The sequence below is a fragment of the Stenella coeruleoalba genome (assembly GCF_951394435.1).
Source record: "Stenella coeruleoalba genome assembly, chromosome: 1".
In the NCBI taxonomy this organism is placed as follows: domain Eukaryota; kingdom Metazoa; phylum Chordata; class Mammalia; order Artiodactyla; family Delphinidae; genus Stenella; species Stenella coeruleoalba.
In genome coordinates, this window is record NC_137169.1 from 21,306,921 (window position 1) to 21,334,008 (window position 27,088).

A 27,088-nucleotide genomic window follows, 5' to 3' on the forward strand; every position below is an offset into this window, starting at 1 on the left:
AGACGACGACTGTTAGTGATAAGGAATCTGTGTGCGTAAAAGGCTCAGCATGTGTGTCTGAGTCTGTGTACTCACCTCATGTCTGGGTGTGTTGGGGCCCCTGTGAATTTGTTATTGTGTGCAAGAGGATAATGACGTAACTGTGAGTTTGAGCTCCTCTGTGTGTGCCCAAGGGACGGCGATTGTACGTGCACAGCAGAGTCATGCGTGCAGCTGGGATTTTAGGCCGGTCTCCGTGCCCAGGAAGACACCGTGTAACAGAGCGCGCTGGTCCAAATGTCCAGGGCGTGGGCACGGGGTGTCTCTGTGCCCGGCGGGCTTTGTAAGCGTGGTTATCTCTGGTGATGCAGGGGATGACCGTGTGTGATGGTCGATGCTCGGCTGTGTGTGCAGAGAACAGGCGGCACGGTTGTTGTGTTCCTGGGGCTGCATCCGCACGGGGCCAAAGCAGCCGTGGCGGAGGTGGCAGTTGCACTCTGCAGGGAGAGACAGTATGCTACGGGTTTGCACTTGTTTCTCTGCTCGGCAGGGCCCTGTGTGTGATTGTGTTTGTGCGTGTCTGTGAGCACCGCGTGCTGGAAACTGCGTGCTTCTGAGTCTGTGGTGAGCTGAGTGTAGGAAGGGGGAGTACATGGCCGTGTTGGTACTTGTCTGTGAGCCCCGGGTTGGATGCGCTCCATGTGCTGCCTCCTGTGTGCACAGGTGGCCGCTGTGTCCAACCGTGTCTTTGTGTGTTTCGGGTCGTCTGAATGTGCACAGGAGGGGGACATGGAGGGGGGATTTGAGTGCGTGCCTGTGCAGGCCCCTTTAACGTGGCAAGTCGAAGAAATGTCGGCCTTCCTGGCAGCAGATCTGGGCTTGGTTCCACTGGGGGTGTCTGCAGAGAGGGGCTCTTAGAAGGGACGTGCTTGAGCGAGAGAGACAGGAAGGGAAGGGGGGGCCAGCCCCAGCTCGGGGTTTCCAGGAGGGAAAGCCAGACATTGGAACTTGTCAACGCTACCTCCTTCCCCGCCCCCACCTCCCCGACTGCTGCCTCCCCTCCTGGCGCCTGAAGGCTGCTGGCAGCCGGACAGACAGACAGACAGTGCACACATCGACTGGCTCACCGGCACAGAGCCCGAACGTGAGCCCCTAAATACATGAGCCTGGACGCCTAAGGTCCAGAGAGGGCAAAAGACATGGGCACGTGTGTTTATACGTACTGGGGGGCAGGGGTGCTGTTGGCCTCTGGTGCTTCAACCCAGACTAGAGCCCTGGCCTAGAGGGGGGAGGAGACTGTCGGGGAGCCTCTGAGGAGGGGGCTCTTGTTACTCTGATCAGACTCCCAAGGCTCCCAGGCCCCCGCCCTGTTTATACAACTGCTGCAGTGACTTTGAGAATCTCATTGCCTCAGAAATCACCAACTGCAGCTCTCTCTTTGTTAGAAGCAGAAAAGAGATCCAGAGAGGGGCAGCGGCTGATCCAGGGTAACACAGCAGAGTCGGAACTGGAAGCCAGGGCTGCTCCTTCCCCTGGCTGTGTCTGCTGTGGCCACTGGCCCGTGGCCGTCTGTCCTCTCCTAGCCTTCCCGTGGCCCATTGAGCTGTTTCTCCCTCCCAGTTCTTCACGATACGACAATGACCTCTGGCTTTTGCTTTTCTTTTCTTTTTTTTGTCTCAAGTGATGTGTTTGTGTGCTTCATAGCCCATCTGTTTATCACAAGGGCTCCAACAGCCTCTAGGGCAGCAGAACCTGGAAGAGAAAAGGAGAGTTTGGTTCTGGGCCAAGGGCTACTGGGGAGGTGGCGATGGGATGGGGAGATAGAGAAAGAGAAGGAAAGGAACTCAAGAAGAGAGGGAGGAGGGGAGGAGAGCAAAGCGAGGAGGGGCCTGGTGGCGCCTCTGAGAAGCATAGCCTGCTTCCTGGCTCCACCTCCAGTCTGGGCACCAGGGGCAAACTCTGAGCTCAGAGGGAGTCCTGCCCCTTGCTGGGTTTCTCTAGGGCCTGGCCTCAACCCCCAGTCCCTGGGGTCAGCAGGGTTGGAATCTTGGGGGCAGAATTTTGAGTGCACGTCTGGTGTGCAGTGACCACACTCACCTTGAGAAAAGAGGGAAGGGGCTGGGGGTGGGAGGATGGGCACGAACCTGGGTGTGTGGCCTCTTTGGAGCTTGGGAGTTAGGTGTGTATGTGAAGTTGTGTGATAGGGCTCTGTGTGTACATCTGTGAACACAGGCAAACAGGCTTGGATTTCACTGGGTGGGGGGACGATTGTGGGAATGTGTGCATGTGTGTGTCTGCTATAGGCAGGAGAGGAATTTTACCCTGAGGGGATAGTTGTGAGCATGTGTGTGTGTGCACACGGCATGTAGAGGGGCGTGTGTGAACCTGCACTTACATGCTTCTGCAGAGGCTATATTCTGTGTACGAAGGTAAGTAAATTATATAGCTATGCACAGCGTGTGTGTGGTTGGATCTGTGTGTGTGTATCGTGTGTTTGATTGCATGAGTGTTTACATGGGAAGTGTATAACTGCATATGTGCACAGCTGTGTACACGTCTGTGATTGTTTTGAGGGACAAGGTGGAGTTGTCTGTATGAGTCCTGACGATGGGTGGTGTGTGCAGTTTTGTATATTTGTGGGACAGTGACTGTCAGGGAGCTGTTCACACGTGTGGTTGTGTATTTGGGGGGACTGGGTTAAATGGGTGGTTCTTGAAGCAATACTTTATTTTTTGTTTATGGTCAAACATCCCCCCCCCGCCCCGCCCGGGATGTAAACTCTATGAGGGCTGGAATTTTGGTCTGTATGTTCACGATACCCTTTGTGTCCAGATTAGTGCCCAACACACAGTAGGCACTGAATCATACTTCTCAACTGAGTGCTGAGCGAGTGTGTGCATGCTTGGCTAGGTGTGGGAAGTGTGTTATATGTCTGAATTGTGTGTGCATGTATCTGGGTGTGTGAACAGGTACATTTCGTGTTGTCCGGGTGTGTGAGGTTTTAGGCATAAGTGGCACGTGGACCAAGTGTGTGCACAGGTGCATGTGTGTGTGTCTAGATCCGCACATAACTGTGTACCTGAAGCTGTGCCCCTTAGGTGAGCATTGCGAGTGTTGGGGGACGTGGCTGTGTGCGTGCACAGTTGTGTGTGCATGTGCAACGGGGGCGGGAAGGCGCTGGCGGCTTCTCCCAGCCTTCAGCACTCACTCAGCTTCACCCCAGGTCGCCTGCTGCGAAATGTCAGTGGCAGAGAAGCTAAAAATACCCGCTCTCCTCCTCCTGCTCACTGCTTGGGCTGACAGGGCTGTGGGGCCCCAGCAGGCCCCTTGGGCCCTGGCGGGAGGAGGAGCTGCTGGGGGAGGGGCGGGTGTGGGGTAAGATAAGGAGGCCCTCCTCAGCACACTCCCTCCCCCTTTCCTCCCTGGCTCCAAAACCAGGCCCCAGGCTCACCTCTGTCAGGAAGCCCTCCAGAACCCCCCAGGAGCTGCCACATGCTGGTGTGTGTGTCTATGTGTCCGTCTGTAGTGTCCAGAGCTGCCTGGGAGGGAGGTGCGGCCTCCGTCAGACCGGACCTCATCTGGGCAGGATAGTGCCTCTTCTGTCAGTACAGGCAGGGACTGGGGAGGACAGAGCTTCAGACAGGGCCTCCTGGGGATGGGCTGTATCTTTCCCCTCAGTCTGAGGGCTCCCAGGGAAAGAGCTGGTGCTGTTTCCTCCCTAGTGCTGAGGGTACAGCCCAGGCTGTATGGGTTCATCTGGAGCTGGTACTGAAGCCACTAGGGCCCTCTGACCTCAAGGCACATCTGCTGCTCCTCAGGGCTTGTGGGCAGGGAGGAGTCTCCGCTCCGCTCACACCCTAGGCCGGCATGTGTTTGTGCTACGGGTATTTGTGTGGGTGCGGGTGGGACATGTCAGGGCCCATGGTCCTTCAGGGACTTGTGTCTCTTCACATGTTGGGCTCCTGGGTGTGTCTTTGCTTACATCTGTGCTGTCAGCAACTGCCTGTCTTAAGCATTGTGGGCAATCAATAAAAGTTTGGGGAGTTGTGTGTTTCTCAGTGTGCGTGTGGGTGACTCCATATGTGAGGCTGGGTTTCTTTCATAATGCAGACCTGCAAACTCTAGCTGGAATGAACTGCGTTAGTATGATAGCTGCTGGTGTTACCACATGGGGATTTTGGTGTGTCAGTGTTTTGGAGTGTCTGTCTCTTATCAGATGGTCAGTGCCTGTTTGTCCTCTGTATCAAGAGGTCTGTGCGTATGTCTGTGTGTTGGGGTTTCAATCCCTTGATTACTGCACTTCTGTGTGTCTACCTGGATGTCATTATGTGAATGGGCATCTCTGTGCCTGTGTGTGTGCCTATGTTAGTTTGATTTCGTGGGTCTCTGTGTCCATGTGTCCCTGCAAATGCTGGAGTTGTCTGTGTGGGTTGAAATCTGTGCACAAACTGGGCACCCTCATCCCCCAGCCCTTTCTCAGGGAATTTTTTTTTTCGGCCATGCCACACGGCTTGCAGGATCTCATTTACCCCACCAGGGATTGAACCTGGGCCACGGCAGTGAAAGCCCAGAACCCTAACCACTAGGCCACCAGGGAACTCCCCCAACCCTTTCTTAGTCTCCCACCATTTCTATGTTGAAGGCCTTGGGTTTTTGTGTGTGTGTGTGTGTGTGTGTGTGTGTGTGTGTGTGTGTGTGTATCAACTGTCCCCAGCCCCAAAGCCTCCAGCTCTGTGCTCTGCCCTCCCACTCTCTCTCCAGTTGGACTTGAGGTAGGAGCTGAAGCAAAGAGGGCAAGCAGGCACCAGGCACGAAGCCCACCACAGCCAGGGGCTGGGGCCAGGCTGCCACCAGGGCACTGCCTCAGCTTTCCTCCAAGCAAGCGGGTAAGCCAGAGCCTCGGTTACATGTAAACACCAGCTGTGTCAAGACAGCGCAGCTTCTTCTAGGTCAACAGACAGCTGTGGGGTTGCTAGGCAACCGCCTGGCTCCCCCCCCATTAATCCCCCCCACCCACTGCCTCTACCTGCAAACCCTCTGCTGGCTCCCCCAACCCTAGAATACCGCCACGCCCCTCCATGCCAATTAAAACAGCGGGCCTGAGTGGGTAGGGGGTCAAGGCTGTGTGAAAGGGGGGGCTCAGGGACTGGGATTAAGGTATGGGGAGTTGTAACCCTTCTGGTGCCAATGCCCCCCTGCCCTCAGTCCTCAGCACACTCCTCCACAGCCCCACCTCACCAGTCAGATGAGCAGAACTGGAGTGATGGTAACTGATTCCCACCCCCACCCACCCCCACTCCCACCCCCGCCCCACCGCCACACACACACACCATAGGCCAAGCCAGAACTGGAGAGATGCTGGAAGCAGATGGAAAGTGAGGGGTGTAGACTGTATTAGTGCTTGGTCAAGTCCCCTCAGGCTCCCCAGCCAAGCCTGGCGGAAGACTGGCTGGAGGGACCTCTGGCAACAAAAGGGTTAAATTCCCCCTTTATTTTCCCCCCTCCCAGGATTGCCACCCCGGTTTCCAAGACAGCACCTGCGCTCCCAGCTGCCGTGCCCGTTTGGTGCCCGTGCCCAGGCCGGGCAGCGCCCCAGGCCCTCGCCCCGCGCAGCCTTTCACCTGGCCTCCTCCGGGGGTCCCGCAGCCCCGGGCTTCCCGACCGCCCCAGGCCCCAGGCCAGCATGGGGGAGCGGGGGGAGGCTCTCGCCCTCTGAGTCGGGTGCGCGGGCCAAGCCGCGGGACGGGGCGACTCGGGCTGAGCTGGAGGAAGGAGTGGGAGGAGGGAGCGGAACGGACAGGGGGCAGCGCCAGTGGCCGCCCCATTAGTATGCGGCCGCGCTCTGCGCACCATGGCAACCGCTCCCCCAGCGCCGAGCCGGCCAGGCAGCCCCGGGCGCAGCGCGCACCTCTCCTCCCACAGGTGGCGACGCGCGCGGGGCGGGCACGCTCGCACGGGTACGCACGCGCGGGCACGCACACTCGGGGCGCCTGGGGCCGCCTGGGGGCGAGCCGAGGGCGCCAGGTGCGCTGGGCCGCCCGGGCCCCGCTCCCGCCGCCTGTGGGCGTGTCCCCAGGTGCTCCAGAGTGAGCCCCGAGGCGGGGTGTACCTGAGGATGTTCTTCCTGTGCCTGGGTGTGTCCCTCAGTGTGCCTGTTGTGCCTCTGTCTCTGGTTGTCCTTGAGGCTATTTGCCTGTCTGTGCTCATTTGCCTCCTTACTCCTGGCTGTATGTGGTTCTGAGTGTGACTGCCGTGGTGGATCTGAGTGTGCCTGTGCCCCTGTATATTTGTGTTTCAGTGTGTGATTGTGTCTCCTATCTTTGTGTCTGTGTGTCTGTATGTTTCTTAGGGTGTGTGTACGGTTGTGTCCGTGTGCGTGCCCATGGCCCTGGGTTTTCCTCTGGAAGAATGCCCCGGGTGCCTGTGACTGTGTATCCCGGTGTGCCTAGATGAGTATTTGTCAGTGTGTGTGTGTGATCTTTGCATGTGACCCTCGGTGTTTGGCATCCGTGTGTTGTGGGGTGTAGCTGTGTGTTGAATTGTGTACCTGTATGTCCCCGAGGACCCATCTCTCCATGTATGACACTGTGCGTTCCTGTGAGCTCCCTGAGTATGTGTCCTGGAGTGTGGCTGTGTGTCCAGGGGCTCCTGGCTCTGTGCCCTTCTCAACTTCACTCCCTGCTGCCTGAGTGAGCTGACACCTGCTCCCTGAGCACTGGGCCCCCTCCTCCCACCTGGCAAGGACAAGGAAGGACACGGAGACAGAGGCGGACATAGAGGCAGAGACAGACAGACTTGGAAGGGGACACAGAGAGCCAAGTAGGCTGGAGAGGTGGTGACCCAGAGTCATGTGATCAGCCTCAGAGCCCAAGACCCAGAAGAGAGAAACAGATCCAAGATCCAGACATTAGAGAGAGGGAGACCCAGAGTCACAGAGAGACCCGGAGCACTAAGTCCGGAACTGCTGAAACAGACCAGAGATCAAGGATGTGGCTCCCCAGCCTCCCTCCCTGTCCCTCCCTCCCTTCCTCCCACTCTAGAGTTTCCAGCCCCAGCTGTGCCTCCTCCACACACCCAAAGCAGAATTCTCTTGGCCCTGGGAGTTTGTGCCCTGAGACTGGAACTCAGCCTCCTCTTTGCAGCAGCTGGCTGTGTGTGTGCGCTTGAGTGTGCACGTGCCACCATCTGTGTGCTGTTCTAGGCTGGTGCCTACTTTGCACACAGCCCTCCCCCATCACCCCCTCCTACACACACACACACACACACACACACTGTTGTCCACACTTTCACTGGCCCAGATCATGCACACCTTTATACACATACCACATAGTCAGCCACACTCATTCAAACCCGGAAACATGCCCTGGGTCTCCCTCTCTCAAACACATCTGCACACAGGGCCAGAAGATCCACCCTGCACACAGCCAACCAGCAAGTCTCACCTTCCTAAGCCCTCCCAGCCAGCCATTCACCCCTTAGCAACCCCTGAGGGGTTCCCAAGCCCTGCCACCCACAGGGAAAGACATAAGACCAAATTTGTCAATACTATCAGACCATACACACAAAGGCAGGGACCCCATTTGTCTTGTTCACTGGTGTATCCCCAGGTGCCTGGGACAGTGCTTGGAATCTTATAGATGCTTAAGAAATATCAGTTGAATTAATGTGTTCACACAGTGTCTCTAACAGTCACTGAGAAGAACCCATGGTAATTTACAACCAGCCGCTCAGTGATAACCACTGATGGATACCACAGTGTTCACACAAGAAAGCATCTTATGCACACCTAGGACAACTCATTAAATATAGGTGTGTGCACACAGGTGGCTGCGTGTACGCACTCAGCACGATAGCTAGGTTAGAGGTTCTCAACTTCGGCCGCACTTTAGAACCACCTGGGGAGCTTTTAAAAATCCCCATGCCCAGGCCCCACCCAGACCAATAAAATCTCTGGATTGAGAACCACTGATCTAGATGAATGGACTCAAAAATGTTGACACAAGGATTGTTACCAGGAATGGGGGTAGAATGGGTTTTCACCTTGAACAGTATAGTGAAGCAGACTCCTGAAGGAGATTGCTTGGGTTTCAACCCTGGTGTCATTATTTACTCACTGAGTGGTCTTTGTAAATTACCTCTCTGCACTTGAGTTTCCTGTCTGTAAAATGGGAATGATAATCATTACAGTAAAGCCTCATGGGATTGTTGTGGGGATGGAATGAGTTTATATATATGGCTTAGAATAGTAACTGGTACATAGTGTTATATAATTATTTCTTACTCTTATTTCTATCATTTAAAAATTTTATTATAGATGAATTGAGGGATGAATTTTATAAGCAAGATTTTTTTGCCTTTAAATTGTTATGAAAAAGTAAGGGCTCAGAGCCAGACTCTGGGCCAACCTACTTCTGCCACCTCCTGTGGGATCTTGGACAGGTCACTTACTCCGTGTCTCTGAACCTGTCTTCCCATCTGTAAATGGGGTGAATATTTTTCTCTACCTCAAGGATTGTCTTGAGGAATAAAAACCTCAGGGAAGCGTTTAATAAATGGCGGCAAAACCCAAATATCTAGGAGCCACATTGCCTTGATGTATTCCGGGATCAGGTGTGGGATTGTGGCTGCGAAGCCCCTTCCCCCAGAAGCCCCAGGGCCCAAGGGCCAAGAGAAGCTTCCATCCCAAAGGCTGGGCCCTTGGGCCGTGGCAGATGTCCCTGAGCCTGCTCTCCAAATACACCTCGGCCCCCCTTAGTCCTCTTCAGCCCAGACTAAGCCACAGACCCTAGACTGAGACCCCTCCCCTTGCTGAGCTCCATTCTCTCCAGGAGCCCTTCCTTAACCTTTCAAGGAGCCCCAGTTCTCACCAAGCCTCCCTCCCATCCTGGAAACCACAAGGCCTTCTCTGGGTTCCATCCCTCTCCAGGTGCCCCTCTCTTTTCAGTGAATCCCCACCCCTCCTACAAAGCCCTCTTCAAGTTACAGAGTCCCCTAGCCCGTGCTGGGCTATAATTTCCTCCCTAAACTCCCATTTCCTTCCTGGGTCACCCATCTCCACCCCCACCCCAATTCCTGGGCACACAAGCCTTCACCGTCCTTCCTCCCCATCTTGCAGAGCTGCAACAATCCCTTCCACGGAATAATCCCCCCACTACCCCTTCCCCACTGCACCTCCATCTCCCAGCCCTCAACCCCCTCACCGGGCCCCACCCTCTACCCAGCCGGCCCCACCTGGACAGCCTTCCCTGATCTCTTCCGCTTCCTCAGCAGCCGCTGAACACTCATTTTCTCCCTGCGGGCGATTCTTGGGGCTGAAAACAAACTTCTCCTGGCCTCTCCCACTGGTGCCTTTGAAGCCACCCACCCCTTCCAACCAACCTCCCCCCTGCCCAGGGGTGACCTTTCCAAAGCCCTCTCCCCTCCCCAAACACACACACAGTGTCTACTCCAAACAGACCTAGCCACGTGTGGCTTCCACCCCCTGCCCTGCTCTTTCCTCCTCTGGGAACTCCCTCATTCTTCTGCCTCGCACCCTGGTCTTGGCCTCCAGGAAACCCTCGCCGGGTCTTACTGCCCCTGCCCCGACTCCCAGCCCCACCCCGGCTGCAGCTTGAGTGAAGTGGATGCCTCCGCCCTCACTGCGCAGGAGGGTAGGAACAACGGCGTCTTCAGCTGAGTCTTGGGGCTGCACAGAGGGGGCTTGGTGGGAGGCTGAACCTTCACATCCAGCACAGAGAATGCAGTTTTAGGGACTGTTACCTGCCCCTGTCTGAACCCTCCAGCGTCCTCTTTCAGACAGGGGTGCCCAGAAGGTGGGGGTCTGTCTCCTGCCTCAGGTGGAGGGTTCCTCTGACCCTCCCAAGGCCTGGGCCTTACCGGTAGGGTCAGGGAGGGGGGCAGGTGGTGCGGAGCTGTCCCTTGGGGTCTCCTTGAGCTTCAGCAGGGAGGGACATAGAGCAGAGCTTCAACGTAAACTGGGTCTATGGGAAAAGCGGCTTGCTAGGGACCAGGCAGCCCAAAGTGGGCTTATTTGGTCAAGGGCAGCCAAGAGCTCCCCAAGGTCAGGGGGTGTGATACAGTTCAGCCCTGCCAGGTCCACCAGAAATAGGCACAGGATTAGGAGTTTTCTTCTTCCAAAGTTTACAAAAGCTGGGAGGAAATACAGACCTGGCATTTGGGGTTCAGAGTGGAAAGAAAGGAGAAGGCCAATGGGTTTGGCCTAGTCAAACCCTGGAGTTTGCATAGGCAGAGGCAGGTGTGTTGGGATAAAAAAGAGGGGGGCCTGGAGACAAAGGAGACCCAGGCCCTGGGGTAGATGGGAGACACACAAACAGGGGATACTCCAGTCTCTGTGGGAAAGGGGGGTGTCCCACAAGGGTTCTTGCGCTCAGGATTGATGGAGTGTCTGAAAGACAGGTATCCTGAACCAGAGTACAACGGTGGGGTCCAAAGGCTGAGGGGACACAGGACAAATGAAGGGGCTGGAGTCAGAGACCTGGGACTGAGGATGGAGTAAGGGGATCTAGAAGCAGGGGAGACCCAAGACCGGATTTATAATGGGAGTTCCTCAGGGAGAGGAAACCAAGGACTTGGGGGAGAACAGGGGTCTCAGAATCATGGGAGACCTAGGACTTAGGGCAAAAGGAAGGTCTAAAAGGCAGACTCCTTGGACCCAGGACAGAATGCATGGACCAGGGGCCAGGAAACCCCAGGGGGCAGTCTGGGGAGCCCAGAGGCAGGGGAGACCCAGGGCCTAGGGTGGAAAGGGAGGGGCCCAGATGCAAAGGTGACTCAGATCTCAGGCAGAAGGGAGAGCTCTGAGGGAGGGAACACATGAAGGTATTTCAACTCCTCTGGGGACCCAGTGGCTGGTGACGACCCCCAGCTGTCACACCCCTTCCACTCTGTCCACCCTCACTCACCCCCTTTCACAAGACACGAGGTTGTTTTTTTGTTTTTGTTTTTTTTTTTTTTGCTTTTTTTCATTTCTTTTTAATACAAACTTGGATCTTTGGGTGTGTCCTGCCAACAGAAAACAACAACAACAACAGAAGAGAAAACCCAAAAGAGTGAAAAATAAGAAAAAAAAAACAAAAAAACAAAAAAAAAAGCTCCCGCAAGAGGTTCCTCTCCCTCCCCCCCACCATGCGAATTTGCACACCACGGGACCACAGCAGGTTTACAGAATGCAATATACAATCCACGATTTATAATAAAACAGTATATACAATAAATAGGATATTGTTCATTTTTGTCAAACGACCTGTAGATAAATTTCTCAGTGCATACTTGCAGGGGCTCTGGACACCTTGAGGCCCCGCTCGCAACCTCTTGCACACGCTCGCGTTCTCTCTCTCTCTCTTTTTTTTGTCTTTTTCTAAAACTGTGTTTTGTTTTTAAGTTTTGTACATTTTTAAAAAGTATTTACAATTGCTGGTTTTGTGCAGAAAGGGCTCACCTTCGGCTTCTGCGTGGAGGAGATGGGCAGGGAGGGGTGGGGGGGGCGAAGGGGCTGCAGGGGGTGCAGGGGAGGTGGGGCGGGAGGCAGAGGGGCAGGCGCCTGCCGGAGGACCATGTGGACGCTGGGAGGGGTCTTGGCGTTGGTTTTCTGAAAGCTGCAGAGAAACACAAGAGAAGAGGCAGAAGTCAGCGGCAGGGACAGACCCTGAGCTCTGGGAAGAGGGAGGTTAAAAGCAGGACCTCCACCCGGTTCCTACCAGGATTCTGAGAGAAGGGAACTGCATTGTTCCTTCTCCCAGAAAATTCCAAGTGGCCCCATCCATGAGCCTCCGGACTGCTTTCTGGCCTGCTCTGAGCTCACTTTCCCCATCTGTAAAATAGGTGTGTGTCCAAGGCCCACACCATTGAGAGGTAAAGGATGTACTGGATGAGGAGCTGGGATTCCAGGCAGTGCAATCTGTTCAGAACTTGAGCTCCTGAGTCAGACACAGCTGAGTTCAAACGCTAGCACCACCATTTAATAGCTCTATGACCTTGGGCAAGTCAGTGAATCTTTGTCAGCCTCAGTTTACTCATCTGTAAAAAGGGGATAACAGAACTATCCCGTAAATTCGTTGGGAAGGTTCAGTGGTTTGAGGCAGATTAAGCCTGGTCCATAAATGTGTCATAAATGATCCTAATTAGTACTAGTCATTATCTTCACGGGGCCTGGGCCAGCTAGGCTCCCCAAGCCTCGGCTTCCTCATGTACCAGTTCGTTTAGTAATTCCTCCTACCTAGGCTGTTCTGAGGAATGACATAATGCGAAGGCAGGGCCTTAGCACAGCACAGGTGTGAACCACTGCTTTAATTTCTTCCAAATCCAACCTTCTCCCCATTCCCTATCAATGTCATTCTGTTCCTTAGAGGGGTGAGGTGATGAGGAAGTCTGTCTGAATAAAGAAATTGCCCAACACAATACCATCTGTTTGGCTGCACCCCGCCTTCCTGAAGCTCAGAAAATCTCGAGTCCCCAGTCCCTACAATCACTAGACAATAGAGATCTCAAGTACCCCCTTTCCCTAGACAGTCGGTCCTAATTATGTTTGCAGGGCTCTGGGGACCTGACTCCCTATCCAGAGCCCTAGCTTTGCTGGGGTGAGTGGGAAGATGCCCAGTGGGAAAGGGGTGTGGGCTCAGTTATTCTCAAGACCTCCAGCCGTTAGCCTGGCTCTTTCAGAGCTCTGTCCTCTTCTCAGAGCCCTGAAATTCATGTCTCCTACATTGGGTGAGTGACCAACCCACCAAAATTAAGGGGCAGGTGTGGGGGTCCTAAAACCACCTTCTGAGACTCCTCAGCAAGCCATCCACCCTCCCCCACCCCTGCAGGAACCAGGCGGCCACAGAAAGCCTTCCCTCTCTTGTCCTCTTTCTTGGCTTCCCTTTCCAACGGGGCCACATTTAAATTCTGCTCAGCCTTGGCTGCTGTCTGCTGGGCAGTCAGCCCCCGGGAAGACTTTTGTCCCGAGGCTGGACTTGCCAGGACTCCCCTCAGGGAGCCAGGTGGGCTCCTGGGAGGTGGGACAGCACCCCATCCTGGTGCCTCAGCCCAGGCAGCATGCAGAGGCGTGAGGGGGAGGGTAGGAGCTGCATCTCTGTTAAGCTCTGGGGTCTCCTGCTGGTGAGGGGAGGATGGAATATTAGCCATAGGGTTAAGAGGTGTGCTTGTTAGGGCGACAGCTGTATTACAACTGGGGTGATGGGGAGAAAAGCTGTATCGCAACTGGGGTGATCGGGGCAGGGGATACAGCTGGGGTGGGTGTCAGTTCTCCAGTTAGGGTGATAAGCAGGGTGGGGGGACAGGTTCAGCTGGAGGGCTGGGGGCATCTATCTGTAGGACAGCTTTACTGCAGTTGAAGAACAGCTGTCAAGCTAAGGAACCCCTGTTGGGGTGACAGATATGGTGTATTGGGGTGACGAGGGGGAGATTTAGGACGGGCAGCTCCAAACTACTTAGCAAGCGAACTGTGCTGAACCCCAGCCTTCCCTGCTCCCCTTAAGGGCCCCGGGGCAGGCTGGGAGCCTCTGCACAAATCCCTGTCACCCCCGCCCCCTCCAGCCCTTAGCCACTGCCAGTGACCCTCTCCAAGCCAGGTCTCCATGGTGATCTCAGCCCAGCAGGCAGCTCCTGCCAGAACCATTCCCGTGGTGCCCGCGGCCAGGCAGCAGGGAGGCTTTCTCACCCTCTGCTAAGCCACCGCTGTCTCACCTTCCTCCTCACACCGCCCTCCCCAGCTTTCATGACTTGGCCAGAATCTGGGGGGATGTTGGGGGGTGGGGGATGGGGAAAGAATCAAAACCAGAGGTTCCTGAGCCAGGGAGAAAGCAGAATGCTATGGCCATGCAGAACCCTGACTTCACCAGGTTCAACTCGCCACGGAACAGAAGCAGTGCTGCTGGGCCAGGTGGCCCGGTGCTGGGCACTGGAGACAAAGCAGACGGCAAGACGGATCTGGTCTCTGCCCTTGAGGGGCTCACAGAGCACAGAGGGAAGCAAAGCGGACCCCAAACCAGGCGATCACACGCAGGGAGATGGGGGTGTGTCAAGGGGAGCCCTGGGGGACTCAGGGAGCACAGCGGGGGCACCTCACCCAGCTTTGGTGAGAGGGCCTGTGGCTCTTCAACACACCGCTGAGCACGGCGCCCAGCACATGCTGGGGTCAACAAGGTGCGCCGACTGAACGAAAGAGCCGTGACCGGTCTGAGTCTGATCGGCGAGTCAAGGTCCAGGTCAGGTGTTGCACATCTCCGGACGCCTCCTCAGACCGCCCTGTTACCATAGCTACTGGGGCACTTATCATTCCCTTCCGTGCTCCTCCTGGGCAGAGACCTGCGTGGGGTACCTCCGTATCCCCGATGCCAGCAGTGGCTGGCGCCCCAGGACACCAGCCATTGTTCACGAGACTTAACCTTTTAGTGCCTCCATAACGAAGGACTGCACGTCCCAGAGTCTCATGCTCCAGTAGTTTTACCATCTGTGAGGCCAGGGCTTTAGGTGGTCTCTGCCTGTCAGTGGGCGCTGGCACTGGGGGTGCCAAGGGAGAGCTGAGCAGGGATTTAAAGTGCTACAGATCACATATAAGTCAGGTTGTCCAAAGAGAGCTGCTCTCCCTGGCAAAAGGAGCATTCATTCAAGCAACCAGCAGACATGTATTCACAGCTGCTAACTGCCAGGCCATGCGCTAAGGTCTAACCCTACCTTCTAGTCTCTACCCTCCAGAAAGGGGTCTCAACATCAAACAAGGCAGTGGAGCAGAAGGCAAAGAGTGCATGAGGATTTGAGAGACGGATATGCTGTGTGACCTAGGGCAAGTCCTTTCCCTCTCTGGGCTTCAGTTGCTATGTAAAATAAGGGGGTTGAACAGGGAATGGCAGAGATCTTCAGGCACTGAGATAGAGCACCAAAGACAAGGGGTCAGAGACAAATCACAGCTGTCCAGGGAGGCTGATCCAGCCTTTCTGATGTCTTCAGGCAAAGTCAGGCTTTTGAGTCCCTTAAATGTGGAGAGGATACTGCTTCCCTGAGGCCCAGACCACACCTGACAGATGGAGACCAGAGTTCTCTGAAGGATGTTCTCTGGACCCAGAGTTCTCTGAAGGATGAAGCTTCCAATTGGGGATGGGTAGGCTGTGGCATGTGGGTGGGTGTGTGGCTCTCCTCCTCACTCCAGGGAAGTTTTTCAAAATCTGTCCACCAGTGACTAGAGGCATTCCTTAAACTCTAGCTCTGCCAGTCATTCCCTCCTTAGAGATCTTCTCCTACCTCCCCCACTGCGGGGCATAGAGAGGGATGCTAGTGGGACCAAATGGGGTTTACTTCCATGGTTGCCCACCAAGCTTGTGTGACCTTGCGCGTATCTCTCACCTCTCAGAGCCTCACGCTCCTTACCTGTCCTGGGAGGAGGCTATACACGCCCCCACCCCGAACACCCACACTCTCCACCCTCCTGATCGGAGATGCCTATATAAGGACAGGCATCTGTCCCACATCTGGGTATGTGTTGGGCATGCAACTGAGTGGAGGCTGAGGAAGTAGCAAGAACATGGAACTGGGTGATCCCCGAGCGACCTTCCTGACTCTACCTTTCTGGGCTTCCCTGCCTGGGTGGCTCTGTGTCTTTGGGCGAGTCCCTCTTCCTCTCTGTAAACTGGAAGGCGCTGAATTTACAGAACTCCAAAAGCCCAGTTAGCCTGAGAGTTGGAACTGGTTTATTTATACACCCCTCCCCTGCCTCATCCTTAGGAGCGCATCTGATAACAGTACGGTTGAGAGAAACCAGCTCATGCCCCGTTACCCAATGCCTAACCTTTTCTCTCACAATTCTCCCTAGTCTACGTGCCCTTCTTTGATTCCTGGAAAAAAAAAAAAAATCCTGACCCTTGAAGTGTCCCCGGCCTGATGAAACACTGGGGAGACAGGGACAGTGCACAGAGATGAGTAACCAGCCTAAAGGAGCTGATGGCATGGTGAGGAAAACATTCCCGGGAAGGGCTGTCATGGATGCATAAAGGGCTGGAGATTAATTGCGCCTGGGAAGGATCCTGGAACGCTTCTTGGAGGAGGCAGTGTCTGAGTGAAAGATAGGAAATGACAGGTGGGAGATGGATGATGACTAGGAAAGGGCGGCCCAGGCCAGGGAACAGCTAAAGCAAAGACACAGGGCACACTGGGGAAAGGGCCTGGAAAGCTCCCTCCCGATCCCACAGTATAGAGCTGGAAAGGGAGGCTGTGTGAGCAGGAGGTCAGGGCTGAAGAAGCAGCCTTGAATACCCGGAATACCAGGTTAGGAAGTCGGGCCTTTATTTTGGAGGCAAGGAGGCTGGCGAGGGGAGGACGCAATCAAAAGGTGTTAAGCAATGAAGTCACCAGAGCAGACATGTTTTAGTCAATTCATCCAGTAAATGTTCTGGGGGGGGGGGAGGGGGAGGTTGCTCCAGACACCATGCATCCCAAAATGCTGAGGGACATGCAGCAGCCACAGTGGGGGCTATGGGCTCAGGAAGCGGGGGCAGGTGTTGGGCAGAGACCTGGCACGCACTGGCTGTGCTGACCCAGGTGGCTGAGCTAGGGCGATAGCTGCCGAGGCCTCAAATTTGTTCAAGACCCATTTTCTGCCCCCCCGCACCCCCCCCCCCCAGGAAGCTCTTGCTGTCTGCCCTGCCCTACCACGGTTCAAGAGGGTGGTCCCTGGTATTTCCGGTGGGAGCACTTCAGTCCCTCCCCTGGAGAGTGATGCCCACATGGAGGCTTGTAATGAACACCTGTTTCAAGGCTGTAAACTCCATGAGGGCAGGACACTGCTCATCTTGTTCAGTGGTACCTTTAGTACCGGATGCAATGCCTGGCCCGGGGCAGGCGCCTGGTTCATGCTGGTTGAACACAGAATTAACCTACTTCCTCCTGCCCTCCAGCACAAACAGACGGCACTATGGCAGCAAAAGTTAGGATGACAAGGAGGGCAAATCTGCCGGGAGAGAAATCATGATGTATTACAAAATCACAAGGCAATCTTCTTTCGGAGTATCTGTACCAAAAGAGAGGACTGCTGTGGATAACTGTGTGTGGACAGAGTTTCTAGCTGACCTGGATCATTTAGGAGTCTGGGTCCTGTTGCCCAACAGGCTTCAGGTCCCTTGGTGTGGGGTCTGTGACTTACCTGGTCTCTGGACCGCCCAGGGAGGACTCAGCCCCACTGTTAAGGCATATAACTAGGTGGTATTTCACAGCCTCCTGCCAAAGGCCCCAAACCCATACTAGAATACAAGCTCCTTCCTAGAAGGGAAGCAGGAAGAGCAGGTGAAGGAGTGCTGGCTACAGAGTCCTGAGCTCGGAGGAAAGGGCCAGAGGTGTGTGACGCGCACAGACGGCGGGGAGGTATTTTATTCACCCATCTACCAACCACTGATTACATGCTTCCTGTGTGCCAGGGACAGGCTAAGTGCTTCACGGGTAATCTCATTTAGTTCTCACAAGAGATGCAGTGAGGTGACGTGACTCACCAGGTCACCCAGCTGGTAAGGGATGGAACCGGGCTCTGCACGGAGGCCTGTTTGTGCCCACAGGCATGCTCCTAGCCACCACCCTCCAGTTTCAGGGCCTTGCTCCCTTGGGTTCCTCTGGGTCCACAGGGATGTGGGGAGATGGGCGAGGAGGAGCGTGAGAGGGCATGCTCATGGAGAGATTATATTTCCAGGAAATGAGGGCTGAGCACAAGAAGGCCTGGCCTGAAAATGGCTGCAGGAGAGGCAAGAGATCGGATTGGAGGGAGGAGAGCCCCAGAGAGTGGGAAGAGGAGCCCAGGAGAGGCAGGGCAGGCCTGGCTGACCCCTGACGTGAGGGCCTCTTGCCTAGGGCCAGAGGCAAGATCAGGTGACCTCTTGAGGTTTCAAGACATGGAGAGACAAAGCCCAGAGCGGCCAGTGCCTGGCCCAGGTCCGGGCATGCCTGCTGACCCTGGCTGGTTGGTGGCCTTGGAAGCCGCCTTCTGCTCCGGTGAGGCCCCAGCTGGTGTAACCTTGGAGGACCTGTGACATTTCTCTTGGCCTCAGGTCCAGGCCTGAGAGGGAATAGGGAGGAGAGGGGGGACTCGAGATCCCTAAACACCTTGGAGGGCCCTTCCCACCCTCCCACCCTTTCCCCAGGGTCTGGAAGGGCTGATCTTCAGCCGTGAGGGCCCAAGGCGGAGCCAGTCTGTCTGGCTCTGCATTCCATCTAAGGGACTAGAAGATGTTTGCGGGGCCCAAGTCTCCCTCACCCCCCACCCCCACCCCACCCCGGCCCCACGTCCCTCTCTGTCCCATCAACTCAGCTCCCAGACCATTCAGGTGCCCCATTCCCCGCTCTGGCTCCTCCAAGCTTTCTTCTTCTAATTCACATTGGGTTCACATTGGGATGTGACCTGCCCTGGCTCACGGTTTCCTCGGCCTGGAATGCCCTCCCCCGCCCCCCCCCCCCGCCCCCGTCTCCATCTCCGTGTGTCCAAATCTCGCCTATTCTTCAAGGACGAGCTCAGATGCAGCTTCTTTCACAGAACCTCAAAATCCGTTTAAAATGTCAGACCCAGAAAGGGTTGTAGTGAGCATCCAATCAACCCGTCATTTTGCGGATGGGGAATCAGGGGCGCAGAGTGGAGGGGGAGCAGAGCATCCAGGCTGGGAGGGGGTGCAGTACTGGGTTCAAATCATGACTCTGCCATTTACTACCTATGGACCCCCTGGGCAGGGTTCAGAGCTGCACCTGTTTCCTCAACTCTCTGATGGGGGGTGAGGGTGAGGACCCGCACCTTCCAGGCTGCTGTGAAGGGTCAGTGAGGCAGTGTTGCACAAAGGGCCCGGCACGAATATATGTCCCTTCTCTCACCAAAGGGGCAGAGCGGTGACTTCTGACCCCACGGCCCACCTTCCTGGTGCACGAGCTTTGCTTCTCCCTGCCACTTCCCACCAGGTGTTTGAGGCTCTCTGTGTGCTTGCTTTAGCTTTTTTGGGGTGGATGGGCACTCCTGAGGACAGGGGCCACGTCTGCTTTGTCTTCCCCGTGTCTGGTATCGGGACGGGCATGGAGGGGCTCAAGACGTGAGGCTAAGCTCAGTGACTGCTCCCCCCGTGCCAAGGGTCAAAAGGGCTCAGTGCCTGTCGGTGAATGAGTGTGTCACTGTCCTCCCTGCTTAAGCCCTCTGTTGACAGTGACACTCCCTCTGTTAACTCTTTTTCCTCACTGTTCTCCTTCCCTATATCCCCAAGGTTTCTTCACTCCCACAATGATTGTAATCAGTCCTTGGGCGGGGCGGGGGGGGGTAGAGTTTGCCCGAGATGAGGGAGTGTTTGGATAAAGAAGGGGGACAGCCCTCCCACCACCATGGTCCAAGCCACCACCACTGCTTGCCTGGGCTACCGCAGCCGGTCTCCCTCCTTCAGCACCAGCCCTGCTCCACTGAAGCTGAGAACGCTTCAGTGGTTCCCCATTTGTCTTGGGACAAAGTTCAAACTCCTTCCAATGCCCTGCATGATCTGGCCCTGCCCCCTCACCCCCTCACTCAGTGTTGCCGTCCTCCCATCGGCTCCTCAAAGCTGAGCCGCTTCCTGCCTCAGGGCTTTACCCACTGCTGTTCCCTCTGCCCAGAATGCTCTTCCCACTTCCCATTTGGCTGACGCCCCCTCATCTTTCAGGCATCAGCCTCAGCGTCTGGTCAGCTGGCCGCAAGCCCTCATGGCCTCCTAGCTTTTCCCCTCTTGCACAGTCCTTCCTACAGCGATAATTACCAACATTCTGTTTACTGTCTTTCCCGCTAAACTGGAAGACCCTTGAGGACCAGGACCTCGTTTGAGGTGTTCACTGCTGTGTCCCCAGTGCCTGGCATGCAGTGGGCGCTGGACAGACGTCTCTGGCTGGAACAACTGAATGCATCGGTTTGAGGACAGTGCTGTGAACTCCCAGCTCTGAGTGGGGAGCGGGGCCAGAATGTGGGGCTGGATGGCATCCCAGTTCCTCCTGCGTTCAGGGCTCACTGGGTGGTTCCATTATGTATCTCACTGAGCCGTGACCTGCCCAAACACCCAGCCCCCTCACCCGTTTATTTTCCCACCCAGAGCCCAGGAGGAAAGGTTTTCGGATTATTTCACATGTCTGGATTATCCATGAGACATCTCCCCTCCAGTGAGAAGGATCAGGAGTTTGACATTTTAAACCCTAAGCAGCTTCTCCCTGGCCTGCTTCAGATCTGCGGCTCTGCTGCTTGCAATGAGGTGCATGGGGAACGGAAGGCCATTTTTAATCTTGTTCTGGTTTCATTAGGAGGAAAACTATGCTGTCCCCCAAGAAATTCTGGTCCACTGTCTATGCCATGCAGAGTTTTAAGAGCCCAAGAGATTATCAAAGTCAACTGCCTTCAACAGATGGGGAAACAGAGGCGGGGGTGGGGTGGGGTGGAGGAGGGGCGAAAGCTTGGTCAAGGGCATGTAGCAAGTTGGCCAGTTGGGGAATGGTCCTTCCCCAGGCCTCTTGACTCCCATGTGCTGCCCTCTGCCATCTTCAGGCACCGAGGGAGCTGAGGTCAGGCAGAGAGGGGGTAATAAGTTTCCACTGACATGACTTCAAGACCCTGAGTCACCCTGGCTTCGAACAGCCTTCCCAGAGCAGGGACGGGGCTTTCCAGGAGCCCTCCTATTCATTCTCCAGGAAAAGGCACTCCCAGGAGGCTGCAGTATACTGTAGCAGAGGTCAGGGGGAGTGAGGGGCTCAGAAAGGCCCCCAGCCCACTCCATCACCACCCACCACGTCTGGGTCAATTTTTGTAACAGGTCTGTTCCAAAAGCGGGATCTCATGGGCCAGTTACGGCTGCATTTCTGGAGCAGGTTGTTCATCAAGAAAATGATTCCTCCAACTCTGTCCCGTTTTACCACTTTGCGGGCATTTCCCCTCTTTTATTTTTCTTTTCCTAAACACAAAATCTTAAGAAAACTCAACGAGGTGACAGTACCTGATAAAACAATATCTGAATACCTAACAATATTTAACGGAATTCTTTTTTTTTTTTTTTTTTTGGCCGCGCAGTGCGGCTTGCAGGATCGCAGGATCTTTGTTCCCCAACCCGGGATTGAACCCATGCCCCCTGCAGTGGAAACGAGTCCTCACCACTGCACTGCCAGGGAGTTCCCTAATGGAATTCTTAAGAAAAGCAATTGGCTTCAGGAAAGGGACTGGCTTTTTCTAGGTAGGAAACATCCTGCCTGGGGATAGACCCGCGCTGGCTACAGGTCCCCAGGCACAGGGAGATCCCAACACCCCTGTTGAAAAATAGCCTTTGGGGTACTCTGGGAGACCAGAAAAGGACATACTGGCCACACCCTCAGCCTGGCCCTTGCCAGACTGCATCGTGAACTAAATGAAGCTCCCAGGGAGACAGGGAAGCAGGCAGGGTCAGTATCCTGGATGGGCCTCGGCGGATAATTATCCAACCTGCTTCTTTCTCCATCTGTCACATGCAGGGCGATGCAAACGCCCTCCCTTGCAAGAGGGCAAGTGGTGAGTGCTTCCTGGGACTCAGGTGGTCCCTGCCCACGACCTAGCATGGATGAGGGAAATGAACGCTTGAGGAACCGAACTAGATGGCCCCATCCAGTCAATGGTCCTCCAGCCATTTCAATAACGGGACCCCCTGAATGCCCAAGCCCCACACTGGGTTCCCCACCCAAGACCCCATCTCCTCCCTAAGACTATTCCCAACATCTAACGCCAGACTCCCTGAATCCCAACTCGGGTCCCCAGTCTTGTCCTCAAATCCTTCCTGCTCGTTGCTATACTTCTTCCCCTTGCCCAAGCTCTAATGTCCTCATGCCCCCACCCCACCCCCACCCCACCCCCGGCTTCTTCCCACTGCACCCGCATCCTCAGACTCACCCAGGAACAAAACCTCGAGGTCCAGTCGGCACTTCAGTTGGCACTACAGGGAGGTGACGGTGAATGTGTCCTCAGGGTGAGGTTCCGCCATGGGCCCCAGGAAGCCGCTCTTGGGGCCCCCACCCAGGCCGGGATGCGCCTGCGGCATAAAGCCTGGATACCTGTAGGCGGTATCCTGCAGGGGCAGCAGCGAGTCCCTCGGCACAGGGGACAGGGTTAAGTCACTAAGGAGTGGGCAGCCATAGCCAGCAGCAGCTGCAGCGGGGCCACGGGGGGGGCCGGGCGGCCGGGCCATCTCCAGTGGCTCCTTGTCGGCCTTAGGTGTGGCCGGCGGGCTAGCCAGGTGTGGGGCACTGAGGCACGCGGCCTCCGTCCTGCCCAGGAAGTCAGCCAGCAGCCCTGAACCCACCTTGCCTTCGTAGGGCGGGCTGCGGGCAGCTGAGCCTGGCGGGTACCAATATGCCGTACCCTTGCAGCTGGGGGAGTCGTAGTGGGGCTGGCCCAGCGGCAGGTCCCGGCAGCTCAGGTGGGCCTGGGCTGCAGCTGCATGGCTCAGGCTGGCCCCCTGGAGCCCATGCTTGAGGGGCTCACAGGCAGCCAGCTTTGTGGGTGGCGGCCGCAGCTCTTCCTTGAAGCCCAGGGTCGGGGAGCAGGTGGGGGAGTAGGCCTTCTGCAGGCCAGCATCAAACACCGTAGGCGGGTGGGCCAGCGGCGGGAAATGCTTGCCATCCAGCTCAGGGGCACCGAGGCCGGGCGAGTCGCAGTGGAAGCCTTGGCCGAAGGTGCCGTCCGATGGCGTGGACGGGTTCATGGAGTAGGGTCCCATGAAGTCACAGGGATCTCGCTCGCCCACGCTGAAGGCCCTCGACTGCGAGGGCAGCGGTGACATGCTGCTGTCCCCGCTGTAGTAGTCCAGGCCGAGGTCTGGGCTGTCCTGGAACAGCGGGTTGACCGGCTGGGGCTTGGGGATGAACTTGGCTTTGGCCGCCGCCCCGCCCCGCTCCTTCTTGGCTGAGCAGGCCCCGCCCCCCCGTCCACCCCGAGGCTGCCGGGGCCCGGTGCTCCGTTTGGATGGGTAGCCCGCGGCGCTGGCCGAGGCGGTTGACGGGAAGCCCAGATGTGAGGCCTCGAACAGGTCCACCTTCTTCCGCCGTCCGCGGCCTGGCTTGGAGCTGCTCTGGAAGAGGACGCTCTGGTTCCAGTTGTAACCGGGAGCGGACGATGCCTCGTTCCAGTCCATCATCAGTTTCTCCAGGCTGGACAGGCTCGACTGGCCCTCGCTGCTCGAGGCCTCGCTGTTGGCACGCCGGAAACCGCCGCCGCCGGGCTGATTGAACTGGGTGCTGTCGGAGGATGACTCGGAGAAGGTCTCGGACACGGCTGTCTGCTGCTTCACCTTCTGCGGCGTGTAGTTGGAGATGTCCAGGATCACGTTGGGCTCGCTGACGTGGCAGTCGAAACCGGGATTGTAGAGCTGACTGAAGGCCTCCGAGGCCCAGTCCAGGCCTCCATAGCCCTGCCGGAAAGGCCACTGAGAAGCCCCCGCAAACTGCCGACAGTTCTCAGGCGAGGGCTGGAAGGAGGAGGAGGACGAGGACGCGGCAGAGGTGGCAGAGGCTGTGGTGCCCTTGGGTACCATGTAGCCGCCGGGTGAGACCGTGCTGGCCCGGCTGTCACAGCGCAGGGGTGTGGGGGCCGAACCAGAGAAGGGGCCCCCCTCAGAGCTGTTGAAGAAGGATGCCTTGCTTGGTGGCAGGCAGGGGCCACCGGTAGGCGGTGGGGCGTAGCCAGCGCTGTGGGCGCTGCTGGGTGAGGCAGGGAGGCTGTTGCCACTGCCGTAGGCAAAGCTGCAGTCCTTGCTGTTGGCGCAGTCCTGGCCCGTAAAGGGCTTAGTGGGTGCGAATACACTTTGTCCAGCCCCGTAGCCCCCGTACTGCGGGGGGTAGGTGCTGGCGGGCGGGTGTGCGGTAGGTGAGCGAGCCACGGCAGAAGGCAGAGGAGCCAGCTTCGGGAAGGTCTCGGCTGCCCGGCAGTCTGAAGCGCCGGGGGTCAGCCCATAGCTCGCTGCCCGGCCCGGCGGGAAGGTCTGGCGAGTGGGCAGAACGGGCTGGAAGGAGGGGTCCGCCCCAGCCCCGCTGCTGCCCACCGCCACCGGGCTGGCCTTGGCTCCCCGGCTGGGGAAGGTGGCCAGGCCCCGCTGGGCGGGCAGGGCGCTGCTGGGGGGCCCTGTGTAGGTGCCTGATGCCTTCCGGGACTCGGGGCGAGAGGCTGAGAGGGCAAAGTCCAAGAGGTCGGAGGAGTCATCCGAGTCGAGCAGTGAGCGGAAATAGCCGGTGAAGAGGTTTTGGCGCTCCTGGCTGAGCTCCGTCTGGCCCGCAGGTGCGGCTGTGCCGTAGTAGCTGCCACGGCCCGAAGCCCCGCTCTCTAGCCCAGTGGAGGCAAAGGCCCGGGCCTCGGTCCCCTGGAACCCGCAGTTTCGGCCCGCTTGCCCGCCCGGGTGCCCATGGTGAGGGGCCCAGCCACCACCCTTGTCCCCGGCCCACTCAGTGCCCGCCTCCCCAAAGCCTGGGCCACTGGGCACCTGTTCCGGGAACAGAGTCCCGTTCTTCCGGGACCGCCTCTTGCGTTTGGGCTTCCCAGTCACAGCGTCTACCTCCCCCCGGCCCCGTTTGCGTGGGTGCCCCAACTCAGCGAGGCCAGGGCCCCCGACCCCGGCGGCTGCCACGGCCACCACCTTCTTTTTCTTGCCGATGCCCTCAAAGAAGTCGCTGAAGGAGCATCGGGCCGCCTTGGCCGCGTGGCCCCCACCCCGGCCACCAAAACCGCCTGCTTTGCCACCTCGCCGCCGGAAGCCCTGCACACGGTGCAGGAAGTGGGAGATGCTCTGTGTGTCGGGCGCCTGGTGCACTGACTCGGGCTCACTGGGTGTCCAGCAGCGGGGCGGTGAGCACCGCCCAGCGCACTGGCTCTGGCGGTTCAGGAAGGCCAGCTTGGCGAGGACGTCTGAGTACTCGGCCTTGCTGTCGTTGGCATCTGCTGCGTAGGACGGCTGGGGAGATGCCAGCTTCTGCTTCCGCCGCCGCCGTTTCTTCACCTCCGGCATGGCCATGGTGGCTGCCGCCACAGTGGCTGCCTCGGCCGCCACCACCGCTGGCTCCTTGGGCTTGCCGGGGCCCAGGAGCAGGTTCTTAGGAGGGCGGCCGCGCTTACGCTTGAGAATGATGGGCATCTCGCCGGGTGGGAAGACCACCACCACGTTCCGCCCATTGTTCTTCATCTTCAGCAGCGGGGTGGGCTCTGTGGACACGCGCAGGCCCAGCTCCTTGCCCTCCACGCTCAGGCTGCTGCTCAAAGACGACACCTTGTACGTGGTCTTGTTCCGCCGGCCCAGTGACACGGGGATCTTGGCCATCTTCACCACCATGCGCCGCACGCCCCGGCACTTGCCTCTGCGGGTAGGGACCACTGGGGTCTGGGAGGATTCGGGCTCCAGCTCTGGGACTGGGCCTGGGCCGGGCAGGGTGTGAGGTGGGGGCGGGGGCGGGGGTGGGGGCTCAGCCAGGGCAGCCGCCAGCCCTGTGGGCACAGGCAGGGGCAGCAGACGGCCCTCGGGGCCGGCGTCTGCCTTGCGTCCCCGTCCGGCTTTCCGTCGGCGACACAGGATCTTTGGCCTATCGGTGCGCCGCAAGGCGTATTTGGGGTGACCCTCAGGCCCAGGAGGGCCATGGGGTGAGCACAAGTCCAGGCGCAAGGGCTCAGCCAGCGGGCAGGGTCCCAGGGGCTGCTGGGGCTCCAGGCGGCGGCTAGGGACGTCAAGCAACTTGGGCAGGGGGTCAAGCGCCTGAGGGTCGAGCAGCTGCGACTCCAGGGAGTCGGGCAGGGTATCTAGGGCCTGCAGAGCCAGGCCCGGCAACCCCAGAGGATCAGCAAGGGGTTGCAGGGGCGGCAGCTCCAAAGCTTCCCCGAGCGGCTCTAGTGCCTGCGGGTCCAGGAAGCGGGGCTGGGGGTCTAGGAGCTGAGGCTCTGGCTCAGGCGACGGTGGCTCGAGGGCCTGGGCCTCCAGCAGCTGGGCCTCGGGGCAAGTCAGGGAGGCCAGCTCACTCAGGATGTCGGCGTCAGCGAGTTCTGAGTAATCAGGGCCGTCTGGCTCGGGCTCTGGTGGCAGACCAGTGGCCGCGGCCGTGGCTCCGGGACTATGGCCTTGGCCGGGCTGGGGACTGTCCCTAGGCTCAGGCTCAGGCTCGTAGAGGGGGTGGCTGGACCGCTCAGACTTGGCATGGGGGGTGGCCCGCTCCTCAGGGCTGCGGATGCTGTTGGCCAGGCTGGGTGAGGAGAAGAAGCTATACTGAAGGTCCCCGGGGGGCGGGGCAGGTGGGCGGCTGAGCCGGAGGCCACCGCAGTCCAGGTGCACGCCGCTGTGCTGCAGGTCCTGGGAGAGCCGGGTCAGGTCCTTCATGATGTCAATCAGCTGGACCACTGGACGCAGGTTCACCCGCCCGTTGTCCCAGCGCCGTCGGGAGCTGCTGCCGTCTCCCGCGGGGGTGGGGCAGCGGGCCTGGGAGACAGGACGGGCTGCCCTCGGGGGCAGCGGGTCGTCCCCCTTGGCAAGGACTGGTGGGCGCCGGGTGCTGGGGTCCCGGCGTGGGGGTGGGCGCGGGTTCTCGGAGAAGGTGTGGGCGAAGGCCTTGTCGGGTGGGCTGGCAGGGGGCCGGGCGGGAAGCAAGGGCCGGGGGGTGGGGGGGCCGCCGGGGTAGTACTTGGGCTCCCGGAGGTAGTCAGGAGAGCTGCACACGGCACTGGAAGTCACCACCAGGCCCTGGGGCTTCACACGCATCCTGACCTTGTCCTCCACGGGCCGCCGGGCGGGGCCGGGGCTGACATGAGGGTGCGAGAAGCCGGGACCAGGACCTGCCAGGCAGCACAGCCAGGAGGTCCCTCACCGAACGCCTAAGTCCTCGTCAGCTTCCCATGTCCTCAGTGATCCCCGGCACCCCTCCCCTGAGTCCCCTCCCGAAGCCCCATCCCCTTGCTGACCCCCAGCTTTTCCTAAACCACCACACGCATCGTGAACCCCCACGGGCCCCAGTTCCACTTATTGACAGCTCACCCACTTTTGTCTAGACTCTGGCTAAGGGCTGGGGGAGAACAGTTCACCCGCTTTGGGGAGGGAAGCCCATCAGCAAGGTGGATCAAACGTCAGGAGAGGGCCAGGCC

General features: G+C 57.9%; 1 protein-coding gene across 2 annotated transcripts in view; it reads right to left on the bottom strand.

The window, feature by feature from the left end:
* Positions 1–10,997: 10,997 nt before the first annotated feature.
* Positions 10,998–27,088, bottom strand: part of AHDC1 (AT-hook DNA binding motif containing 1) — a 64,993-nt gene continuing 48,902 nt past the window's right edge. For both annotated transcript variants that reach the window (XM_079926277.1, XM_079926276.1), the window contains exons 6-7: positions 21,875–26,782; positions 10,998–11,594 (exon numbers count right to left, since the gene is read on the bottom strand). In XM_079926277.1, coding sequence (XP_079782403.1) covers positions 21,918–26,708 — 4,791 coding nt within the window. In that variant the 5' untranslated portion in view covers positions 26,709–26,782 and the 3' untranslated portion in view covers positions 10,998–11,594; positions 21,875–21,917. The remainder of the gene's footprint in view (positions 11,595–21,874; positions 26,783–27,088) is intronic.